General features: G+C 36.9%; 1 protein-coding gene across 1 annotated transcript; it reads right to left on the reverse strand.

Annotated features, from left to right (window-relative positions):
• Positions 1–11,669: 11,669 nt before the first annotated feature.
• Positions 11,670–12,581, reverse strand: LOC131858219 (pathogenesis-related protein 1-like). The gene is made up of 2 exons (XM_059211386.1): positions 12,335–12,581; positions 11,670–12,167 (listed from the first exon to the last, which is right to left on the reverse strand). The coding sequence occupies exons 1-2, from the start codon at positions 12,513–12,515 to the stop codon at positions 11,860–11,862; spliced, it is 489 nt and encodes a 162-aa protein (XP_059067369.1). The 5' UTR covers positions 12,516–12,581; the 3' UTR covers positions 11,670–11,859.
• Between the last annotated feature and the right edge of the window lie 209 nt (positions 12,582–12,790).

Consider the following 12,790-nt stretch of genomic DNA (forward strand, 5'->3'; position numbering starts at 1 on the left):
AGGCTTACGATAGGATTGAATGGATCTTTATTTCCATGATGCTTAAATCTTTTGGTTTCCCTGAGGTTTTCTCTCAATATGTTCAGGTACTCCTTAGGGATGCTCATTCCCAGGTAGAAGTTAATGGGTTGATCTTGTAGCCCTTCAAGCTTAGTAGATCTATTCGGCAAGGGTGCCCACTATCCCCTACTCTCTTTGTAATATCCTCTGACGCTCTGTTTTACCTTCTCAAGGATAACTCTCTCTCCCCAAGGGTTAGAGGGATCTCCCTTTTGAATAATTCTAAATTGCTTAACATTCAGTTTGCAGATGACACTACACTTTTCTTTGAACTGTCCAAGGAAAACTTGAATGCTTTATCTCCCAACCTCACCTTGTTCTGTGATGCTTCAGGGGAAAAGATTTCCCAAACCAAATCTACTATACTCAGTTAGTCTGAGGGGCCACCAAATTGTCTCTCCACCTATGGGTTTCAATGGGGAGGACCTAACACAATTTTCAGATACCTCGGGATTCCTTTCACAATCTCTCCTTGCCTCAAAGATATGTGGGTATGGATTAAGGTCAAGATTGACAGCAAACTTACCAAATTGAACAAACACTACCTCTCGCTGGCCGGGAGAGTACAAGTTTGGCAAAAGATTATGTTAGCCTATAGTATCTACTATGCCTCTGTATGGATGTTTACTAATTATCAAATCAATGAGTTGTAGAAGATAATCAGATATTTTTTGTGGTCCGATGGTAGAGGTCAAAGAAAACCTCACTCAGTCAAATGGAATTGCTGTTGTATGGACAAGACTATTGGAGGACTAGATGTTTAGGATCTTAAAGTGCAAGGGACTGCACTTGTTGCTAAATTGATCTTCCATTCATTGGAAGGCAATGAACCTTGGAAAGTACTCATTCGGAACAACGTCAGACTGGGTGTTCCCAAGAAGGCTAAATCCTGGAAATCCCTTCCTATTAGTGACCTTTTAGCTGGAACCTTCTCAGTCTCTACCACAGGCTCTGCTGTCTTTAAATCTATTTGGAAGGCATGGGAGAGCGTTAGGTTTAGTATTCGCAAAAATTGGATCAGTCCCGATAACCAAGTCTGTGGGGAATGATCAATCTGGTGGAACTTAGCCCACAATGGTAAACCCCTCGATCTCACTCAAGGATGTTCGGCCAAGAAATGGGCCAACAAAGGTATTTGTTTTCTTAAAGATATTATTGTTAATGGTGCTCTCATCTCATGGGATGGTCTTTCCAGCAAATATCAGCTTCCTTTGTCTAATAAAAGACCATAAGACATTATGTACAATGCATGTGATCTCTTGCAGCTTCCTAAAAGATGCAATGTGAATGAAGACAGGTTTGTATCCTTCTCATGGGCTGATGGCAGCCCACTCTGTAATGTGAAATTAATTTCTATCTATAAAACTATATCATATAATGTTGATATTCTTAATCATGTTAATATTATTTGGTACTCGGAATTATCACCTGCTCAATGGGGCAAAATATTTAAGGCTCTTTGGAGCTCTCCTCTGGCTCCTAAAAAGAAAACTTTTAGATGGTTGTTAATGCTTGATAAATTGCCTATTAGATTTGATTATAGTAAAGAAGATCTTTATAATATTTGTAAAGTTAAGGATTCCAGTAGACATATCTTCTTTGACTGTATTATTAGTAAGGAAGTTTGGCTTATTTTTTGTTTGATTAAACTGATGTATATTAACATACTTGATGTTGTTACTGGATTTATTAAAGGCATTAAGAAAGACACTAATCTCTTTTGGAATGTGTTATCTTGTGAAATTATTTGGCATCTATGGAGAATTAGGAATATAGAAATATTTCAAGGGGAAGAAAGGGCCCTTATTGAGTCTTTTCGTAGACTCGGGTTTCATTTTATCTTCTCGCAGGTTACTATGGTTATCAGGCTGAATAAGGAGAAATTTTGTAGGTTCCTTACTGATGGGCATACAATAATATTTATCTGTGAGCTCTCTCATGGCTATACCTGGGGGAGAATGAATGCAGAAAGAACCCCCTTTATAATTTCTCTGGAATCATGGATGCTCTTATGGAGAAAATCATAGGAAATGGACAGCTGGTTTGCCGGCAAATGGTACACTCTGTCGGAATGTTGGATGGTCGGAGGTTGGTTTGGATAGAAGGCCCCTTCGAATGGACTGCTTGGATCTAGCACAAATTTATCTCATTATGGATGTATATAGTTGGATAGTCTTTTGTATATGCCTCTTTAGCTGCATAGGCCTGTATATGTTTCGCATATATCACGGTTTAGGACTGTATAATCTTTTTGTATATGTTGACCGGTATTTTGTATAAACCCATATGTCAATACCCTAATCTTTACATACTCTCTGATGTGGATACATACTTAGAAGGCTGGCATGAATTGTTGACACAAATTTAATTGTTTTGTAATTCAGTCTACTCTCTATTATCAATAAATAAATAATTATTTATCTGTATTTAAATAAGACAAAGTGCATTCAATAAGTAGCATTGAAAATGAAGACAATGATATCATTAATAGAATAAGTCATAAAAAAATCCTTAAATGATTAAAAATATAATGAATCAAAATCTTCTACAATTGATATTAAATTATTAGTCTAATTATTATTATTATATTTTGTGTGACATTATTGTCAATAATATTCAACCAATTTGAATTCTTTTAGGGAATACCCTTAATAAAGTGCTTGAAATTTCTAATATATTTAAGAATATTATTAGATTTTTAAAAAAAAATGATTAAAAGATCATACAAAGGTGATTGTTGAAACATGATTTTTTTAATTCTTTTTTTTTTTTAACAATACATTAGGCATGTGTATAAATTGATATTATAGGAAATGGATAATATTAAAGAGAAGCTACAGTTTTGATATTGGGGAGCAAAGCCCGAACCTGAACTACTATGACAACTAAGACTGTGGCGTAATTTCTTCCTACGTTGTATTAGTATGATTGCTGGGAGAATTCACCAAATAAGTATTCTTATAGCCCTTAATATCTATCATCATCTACAAAGTGAAGCGCATCAGCTTATACAAAAGATAAGTGAACAAAGGAAAAATGTAGTACACCATCTAAAAATTAGACCCAAGTGGAAGATTTGCTACTTCTCTCAAGCTTCGTGGAAATAATGAAGAAGGATGGAAAAAGAGAATCGAAGACCAACGTAGTAGGTGTTGAAAATCATGGGGGATGTACATTACCCTACAATATCAACTTAGCAGGTTGCTACTTCTCTGTGTCGTGGACTCCTCTATTATGTGCTTTTGGTCCTACGAAGGGCGGTTGTTTTCTTTAGATGGTGGTGTCTTTTGATGCTAGGGATTCATTAGGAAGGGCTTCTTCTTTCTTATTTTTGTGTTGTTGTCTCTCAATCCTCCTTTCCTACTTGGTTCGGGGTTTGGAAGTTTTATTTGACTCTCACCTTCTAGTAACTTTTTGGTGGTTGGCCTTGAAGGTGTTGTGTTCTTCAAGGATTATTTTTATGTTGTGAGTTGGTAGCACGTTGTCTTTGTTGTTCGTAAAGGCACATTTTCCTTTGGCAAAGAGTTTCCTCATGCTGCGGTGGGTGGAACTAGAATGGATGTTGTGGGCCCCGGATACCTTGCGGGTGCCTAATCAAAGAAGGCTCTATTCTTCGTTATTCTTCTATAATGTTGGATCCTTGTTGCTTCTAGAGGTTGTTTTATTCATGGGGGACTTCTACTTTCAATCCCTACTTCCCCATGGTTTATGGCTTTGTCGCTTTCCTTTAGGATCTTGTGCAAACGGTAGGTTCTAGGATCTCTTTTTTTCCAATTCTTTCAGTTTCTGGCTATGGTCTCTTCCCGAGTTATCCTTCTCTCTCATATTTTCTCCCTTTTTATTTATGATATCAGGTGTTCCATCAAGGTGCCTTTGAACATGTTTGGGCTAGTCCATTCAAGATTGTTTTTTGCTCTACAAGAATGGCTAGGTGTTCCTTTTAGGTTGTGGGGTGCCTTCCAAAACACTCTGTTAGTTTTTTACACTCTATTAGTTTTTTATTTTCTTTATTTTTTGGCCAATGCAAGGGTTTTCGTTTAGGATTATGGTTTGGGGTGCTCTCCAAAACCCCTCTTTTTATAGAATGTGAGAGTGTAAGTCTGCTAAGAGTTTGGGACCCTTGTTCCCGCCTTTTGGGTTCTTTTTTCTTCTGGATTGCTTCTCAAAAAAGGGGTGTTCCCTTTTTTGGTGTCTGGGGGTTTCACTTCTTGTGAGCTCCTCCTGGTTATGTAAATGGGTATAGGCCCTCTCTTTCTTTTATTAATCAAAACTATTCTATTGTATTTTACATTTCAAATCATGAAAATTTTTACATGTATGTTATTTTCTTTCATGCTTTGTGTTTAAAATAATCAAGTTTCTCTTTTCAAAATAGGAATCGGCGCATAAAATGGTTTGGAGACACATCAATTAAGTTTTCTAAAAATGTATTGATTAGTAGCTAAAAAGACGTTTTTATTTTTAAGATGGAAAACATAGACATAGACAACCAACCAAGCTTGTTTTAAGGTCTACAAGCCACAGACAACCATCTGAAAGGTGTTGACCTAGTGTTTGCAGTTTCTTATTTCTTTGAATACTAATGTGGATGAACCTACATCTCTAGAAGAGGGATTAGGTATGAATGATGAAGAATCTTGGAAGGTTATTATTGATGATGAAATGGTGGCTTTGAAAAGGAATGATGCATGGGATCTTGTACCATTTCTTGAAGGATGAAAACCCGTCGGTTGTAAGTGGATTTCAAGAAAAAGATTGGTTCAAATGGAGGTATTGAGAATTATAAAGAACGCTTGGTTACGAATGGTTACTGTGAGGTTGAGGGAATTGGTTATGGTGAGATATTTTCTCCTCTTATGAAAATAAAAGCCATTATATTTTTTCTTTCTACCGCTGATGCTTATAATTTAAAGGTTGAGCAAATGGATGTGAAAACTACATCCCTTCATGATGATTTTCAGGAGGAAATTCATATGACATGCAGCAAGAGCATTGCGTGATAAAAGGTAAAAGTAATTTGGTTGGAAAATTGAAGAATTATTTGTTTGGCCTCGAACCTCGTCTTAGAATGTGGTACCCAAAATTTTATACATGTGTTTTGAGTTTGGGTTTTGAGGGTTATAAGTCATATCACTATGTTTATTATAACTTTGATGGTGATCATTTCCTGTGCATTGCATTATATGTTGACGATATGTCATTCATTGGTAAAGGGAAAGGTATGATTTCAGAACTAAAGTCTCAGCTTGTTGCTAAAATTGAAATGAAAGATCTTGGTACGAAAAAACACATTCTTGGGATGGAGATTACAAGAGATAGAGTGAACAAAAATTTATGGCTAGGCTAGATTAAGTATGCCAATTCAATCTTACAGAGGTTCAACATGCACCACTCTATACCATTATGTGTTCCTTTTACAGTTGGAATAAAATTCTCCATTTTCATATTGCCCTGCATCCCCATCAAAGATGGAAGACATGAGCAGAGTGCCTTACCAGAGCGCAATTTGAAGATTGATGTATGATATGGTCTGTACTAGATCGGACATTTCCTAAGCAGTGGGAGTTCTTTGGAGATATATGTCTAATGCTGGCAGAATTCATTGGGATGCAATTGAAAAGGTCTTCAGATATTTGGAGGGCACCCCAAAATATTCTTTGTTTTATCATGGTAATTTGGTATGAGACAAGATTTCCATTGATGTTCATGGTTATGTGGATTCAGACTAGGCAAGTGATGTTGAAAGCAGGAAATCCAATGGTGCTTTTGTGTTTACTTTATCTGGTGGTGCAATTAGTCTGACAAGTAAGAGATGGGATGTGGTTGCCTTTTCTACTACTGAAGCAGAGTATATGGTAGCTACTCGCTCTTGTAAAGAAGTCGTTTGTCTTAATGGATTGTATTCAGACATTGAAATAAAACAAGGTGTATGGATAATTTATTGCGATTATCAAAGTGCGATATGTCTAGATAAGAACGTGACATTTCATGTCGGGACCAAGCACATTGATGTTTAGCATGACTTTATCATGGATATAGTCGAGAATCGTAGGGTGAAGTTGGTTAAAGTGGAGACTTTGATCAATGTTGGAGATTCTTTAACTAAGGCTATGAGCATAGAGAAGTTCAGATGGTGTTCGGAGTCTATGGGGCTCTCAGCCCCTAGTGATTAAATAATGATGTTGGAACCCCTCTCGTCCCTCTTGAAAGGCATTCAACAAGTGGAAGATTTGTTAGGAAAATTGTATTGGTGTGCTTAGAGTGTTGAATATCGTACTGGTGCATTTAGAGTGTTGAACATTCTAACGATGCATTTAGATGGGTGAATAAAAGAGAAGCGTTCAAGTACATTTAGAGTGTTGGATAAGGAATGCTCGATTTTTCCTACCGGTGCATTTTGTGTGCTATGGAAGCAATTCTAGAACTCTTGATAATTGATAAAGCCGCATTTTATGTATCAGTTGTTATTGTAAATCTTGGTTTCAGATGACACTCTATGATCCATCATCAGGATGTATGAGACTGCCAAGATATGTAAAAAAATTGATCGTGACAATCCCATACATCTCTTGACACTCTCATACATCTGGTGATGGATCACAGAGTGTGATCCGAAATATTGATGCAAAAAACAAAGACACAATCAAACTTTAGAAAACGGGATGATAATTAACTAATGGATTGTGGAAACTTGATTAAAATAATTTCGAATCTTGAGTGTTTAGAAATAGGCCATAGATCTAGCAGTCCATACTCGGTGTTCTTTTCTTCCCTCTAGAAGGAAACCTATATTATAACGGAATTGTATTACAACTATTTAGTGTGATGTATAATTAGGGCGTGATAGCTGTTGAGTTACCTCAGGATCTCAATTGGTGATACTCCTGTGAGAAGCTTGCTCTATAATTATATTGTAATCTATTGTCGATACTTTAATAATATATTGGGTGGCTTTCGGGGTGTGGGGTTTTTCTCTCTAAAGACCTTTCCCCACGTAAATCACTTTGTTGTGGCATCGCATGCTATTTATGCTCACTTCTATTAAGTTTATGTAATTGTCTAAAGATCTGTAAAAACAATTATACATTACCCTCCTCTAAAGGTTAATTTCATGTTTCTATTCTTTCTTTGCAAACAAATAATCCATCACAGGTCACCAAAACTACAGTATACCTGTTGTTGACCATCATGAATTTTTTTTTAAGTTTAATTTTGTTTTTAAATCCTCGAGATTTTGATCCCTTGGTTGATTGACTACAACATTTTATCTAGGACCTTTTGAATTCTTATCACAAATTTTTACATGGCACGATCTTAAACTATACAATATTTGTCAGCCTCACAACTTCTCCCTATTGGGCCATCAGTGAGCGAATAGTAGGTGGCGTTTAAATTCCGGAGACTAATGCCATGATTTACATGTAGTGTTGCTTCATATATCCTTAATTGTGTGAGCTTGTTAGCTTCTCCCTATCGAACTACTCATCATTCAATGGCATCTCAAATGAGATGGGATTAAATAATTAGCCAACAAACTATTCTATGTGGGGAGCCCCCACAGAATCTGTATCGTGCCATAATTGTTTCTCATCAATAGATTACATTTTCTTGTACGATTTTAAACCATGGGAAAGGAAAATTCAAACTCACCTTATCCGTATAACCATCATCGTTGTCATTTTTCAGTGTATGAGGGCATGACCACTTTCATTGGAGTCTTTAAAATGGGGTGTCGTGGTGGTGCAGTAAGTGATCTTTGGTCATGCCATGAATTATGTAATTATTTGATGTAGAACAAATAAAATTCGTTTCATTATACTAAAGTAATCCGGTTTGTTTGATGGACTCAGAAGAACGAAGCTGTAGGAGAGGTTTCGGTGGCATATGCAGTAAGATCCCAGGAAGAAGCTATCAGCGAACAAGAAATAAAATATTTTGTTACGATATAAGTGATCTACGATGAGAGGTTATAAACGTTTATTTTGTGGATTCCATCCCCAAATCTCCCTCTGGTGAGATCTTGAGGTAGGACCTAAGAGCCAGAATTGCAATAGCCTAATCCATCCATACACTTTTTCTTCAGAAAAAAATCATACACAATATATGGTGTATAACCAAATCTACTCGCATCACACATAAATTCATGTAGTTTATTAAACTATTTAATGTTGGTATTTTTTCGTTTAATATTTTTTAGGAGCAAATCTGAACCATGCCCAGTTTGGAATTTTCCATTACTTCGAAGATTGTAACTGCTTTTGTGGGCAGTCTGCTGGCACATATGGATATGCCACTTTCTATGCATACATGGTAGGAGCCCCTCGATCCCAAAGGGATTTAAAATATTTTTTGATTTGTTGAAGGACAACCGAGCTTATATTCATAGAAATAATAGAGTCTCAATTCTATAAGAATATAAACATCTTTTATACATATTTTATATTTTCATATAATACAGAGAGCTAGATTGAGGCAGTAGACATTCAATTTTTGGGATAAAATATTCAAATTCTTTTGCATCCTTCGCAATAATTTGTCAAAACTTAAAAGATCACATAAGCTTTATTCCAATTTAGACCCCTTCCTTCATAAACTTGCACTATCCATCTTCATCCCTAGGTTTGATCGAGAGGGTGGGAATGTAGCCCTTGTAGTCTAACCAAAGTGGACCAAAGATACTTCCAATAAGTTATGCAATCAATATCAAGCACAAGGCATGGAGATCCAAATGCTAAATGTTGAGCTTTAGGGCAACATTCCACTAAATGGCTTATCATCGTAATAGACCAAGAAAATCGCCTTGGAATTTGAGGTAAAAAAGATTAATATGACTCTTGAAGAAAACAAGAAAACTTCAAGAGACGAAAAGAAAAAGAAAATAATAGAGTTGTGGAATAAACGCAAGTCAATAGAAGGCTCACAAAATCAATTGACTCGGCCTAATGGATGTAGAGTAAGCTCCAAGAAAAAGATTAGTGAATAACACAAATACATGAAGAAGAAAAGAAAACAGTAGTGTGCCTAGAATAGTACCAATGATTAGAGACATCTTCTTGAATCAGCAGGTATCCGAAACCCCAAGATGTAACACTTCAAAAAATATAATAAAGATTAACAACGACCAACCATCAGCTAAATAACCTCAATTGGGCATCAAAGATTTGGCTTGAACAACCTCAAGGTCTAGAAGTCGATAAATAGGAGACTCCTAGAGGAACGAAGACCTGAAACTTGGGTTTTGGCAAGGCTCCCATAATCTCAAGACCCAGTGAAATGAGAAGATAACATATAAAAAACAACTAGGTGACTAGGTTTTGAAAAGGCTCCCATAACCTTTGAAGTAAGGGAAACACTTGCTCTTCCAGATAGCCAAACACATACAGAAAAGAAAGAACAAATGGTTCTGATAGGATCCCCAAACCATCACAAAGGGTTTTGCAATGGCACCCTGAACCATCAAACAAATAGAAGATCCCTCCAAAGTCCAAGATCTCCACCTACATAGGAGCAACTAAAACTAAGCAGGGAATCCAACCATGTAGTACCTCTCAAAATCACCTGCATCCTACATCTCCACTTCTATAGGAGATAGCTTCACCCCAAAAAAAAAAGAGTAGAAGAGAACCAAGGAAGCCAATAGAGATACATAACCCAGTCCAACCAAGGGTTCTCCACCTCAATAGGAGAAACAAAGATCGAGAGAAAGGGAGAGACAAAACATTCACCAGGAAGCGACTCTAAAACATGATAGACAAGAAAACCATGGAGACCCACTTCCTTGAGCTTTGGGAAGCCTAAAAAGATAAACTCAAAAGGAACATCACCTCGATAGGATATCCACGAGTGAGCAGAAGAAGATCAAAACCCCTTACCCAATATCCAATAGTGAAAACGGGCCCAGAAGGCAACCAGGCCACAAACACGCCAAAGAAAACAAGAAATATCTTCATAAAAAAATAATTAGAAACAAAGATTCTAGAACTTGGGGTCAAATTCACAAAACAAATACCAAAACCGAAGGAAGAAACCCTCAATAGCCTCACTATAATCAGTACAAATCATCAAGCACCCAGAACGGCCATAGGAGCAGAAAAAGAGACCACACAGAAAAGGGCGAAGTCTCTCGCAACTTCGACATCCTCAGCCACAAGCATTCCAACATCGCTCTCGTCGCTCCCACCTTTCACCAACCACCAACGCATTGTCCAAAAAGAGGTACGGGGAGCACCTAAAAAAGAGGACAAAATCCCCACGTACCACGCAACACCAAAACCAAGCACAAAAAAAAAGCCTTAGGGCAAGCAGTCTGAGAAATGGCACCAACAAATCTACACGGAATAGGGAAAGCTCCCACAACTACCACATGTAAAACACCCGTCCAGACAAAAATGGGGCACAAAAAAATCCCCCACATGGCATCGAAGGGATGCATAAAGAAAACAGAAGGGAGAGGCACCAGGAAACGACCCAACAACTAGGGCCATCTCCATCGTTCTCACCGTCTCCCTCTCCTTCCTCAACAGCTTCTACAACACCGCCTATGTTTGAAACCCTAGCGCCGTCGTTGTTCTCCATCTCCTTTTAACCTTTTGTTTCTTTTTTTTTTTCATTTCAATATAAATGTTATGAATATTTTATGATAAAAAATTACCTTGGCGAGATTATCTTTGCGAATCAAATTTCACACTCGTAATATTTCTCATGTTGATGTAGGTATGTGCATACAATTTTCAAATGTAGATTAAAAAATATCAATGATTCCAAAGTATTGTAATGAATTCACAAATCAATTCTGACGTGTGTATTAATAATAACGCATGCTCAAAGGTTGGGTAGAATATTATTATAGTGCGAACAGTTAATTATTTATATAATGGTAACAAAAATTCTATGTACGAGAAACTATTCATGATTATGTGGTATAGAAAATAAATGTTTTAATTTTGGCTATATTTTCTTTTAGTTGCAGGAGCTATTGTCAAAGAGTGTATTAGAAAGATCTATACAATGGAAAACAAAGGTTCCAAAACTTTTACAGAGAAAGCCTTTGCGTAAATTCCTTACAGATGAATGAAATATTTAACAACTTTGCATGGTTTTTTCTTCATCTATCAATGAAGAGAACTGAACATTTTATCTTTGTGGAATTAGTTTTGCAAATCAAACATCACACTAGTGTTAAGATTTCTCATGTTTATGTAGGTATGTATGTTGAGGCAATTTTCAAATATAGATACAAAACATCAATGAACAATTAACACTTTTATACAATGATAACAAAAATTCTATGTTCAATTTTTCGTCGAGAAGCAAATAAAATACAATCCCACAAGACAATCTGCATTTTAATAAAGAAGGCCAATGCATCTCTACCGGAAAGAAGCTTCCATGAAAATAGCAGAGAAGAAATCACCATTCCATTCTATATCGAAAGGTAGTTAACCTCCATGACAGTGCTCGATTGACAGTTATTTCAAAATTGTAAAACCATAATTGAACACTTAAAAGAAAGCATCGACCTTTAGCTCATTATTACAGCAAAAACACAAAGTTTTTTTTCTAATCAATTGCGAGGAGGCTGAAATTGGAAACCCAAAATGTAAGCCAACATTGAGAAAGTGAGAAAGCTTTACAGTTAGACCCAGCTAACAGGCCTAGGACATACATCTTCCTATTGAAGTATATCTAAGTGGCACAACTGCCATTGACAAATAGTGCAACCCTCCCTGTTATCATCATCAGTGTGAGATATTATTAAGTGACACTGACACTGCTGCCATTGAGATCTTGATACTCCATTTAGCAGTATAAAGTGGGATTGGCGATAAGATATTCCTCCACCTGCTTGAACAAACCAGTGTTGTTGGCCTTGATCTCCTCAATTTTGGCTTCATCCTGGGGAACACCAGGTAGGCTATCGTAGTTGCAGGTAAATGTGGTAATGCATCCACCATTACCCCCTGGTTTAGGGGTGTATTTAATCTTGTGGCTTACTGACGCTACCTTTTCCCCCAACATTCCTCCTTCCACAAGGCTGTAACCATAAACCAGGTTGGCCTCGTCAACTAAGTCCACTTTCTCTTTCATATAGCTAAAATCTTTGTTGGCTGCAATAGCAATTACAATTTCATATCGTATTATTAGTAACAATGTCTCTGGTTCTTATGATTCAAAACTTCATCGAAAAACAATATCTTCAGCTGTTAAAATGGGACGTACAACTTAAACATGATGCAAGTTTAGAATAGTGAAACCAAACCTAAATGTTACTTACCAGGAGTGAAATTAACGTGTCGAATGGTACCAACTCCTCCATCACCTTGAACAAGTGTGATGCCCGATATGAGGCCTGGTGCTTGCTTTGGCAATAAGTTGTGGGTGTCCACAGTTGCTTTCCACAGCCTTTTTGCCTCCACTGGAGACTCTATTTCAATGCTGAAACTTCCTGCCACCATCTTCTCTTCTCTTCTCTTTATCTCAAGATTTCTACAAAAACTCTTCTTCGAAATGCTTGCCTTCGTTCGTTCGGTGTGGTGTTTTGTATGAGAAGATGTATGTATGGTATTTATAGAGTGAATTGCAAGAGCTCTATTACTAATCTTTCTTGTGAACTGATTTTGATTGTTTAGTCAAAGTAACGTGCCCTTTCTCATTGACTGACTTTCGAAGCAGGCACAGAAAACAAAAGATTCGCCACAACAACAAACCAGTTAAAATTACCAAAGCATTT

This window comes from Cryptomeria japonica, chromosome 9, assembly GCF_030272615.1.
Source record: "Cryptomeria japonica chromosome 9, Sugi_1.0, whole genome shotgun sequence".
NCBI lineage: Eukaryota > Viridiplantae > Streptophyta > Pinopsida > Cupressales > Cupressaceae > Cryptomeria > Cryptomeria japonica.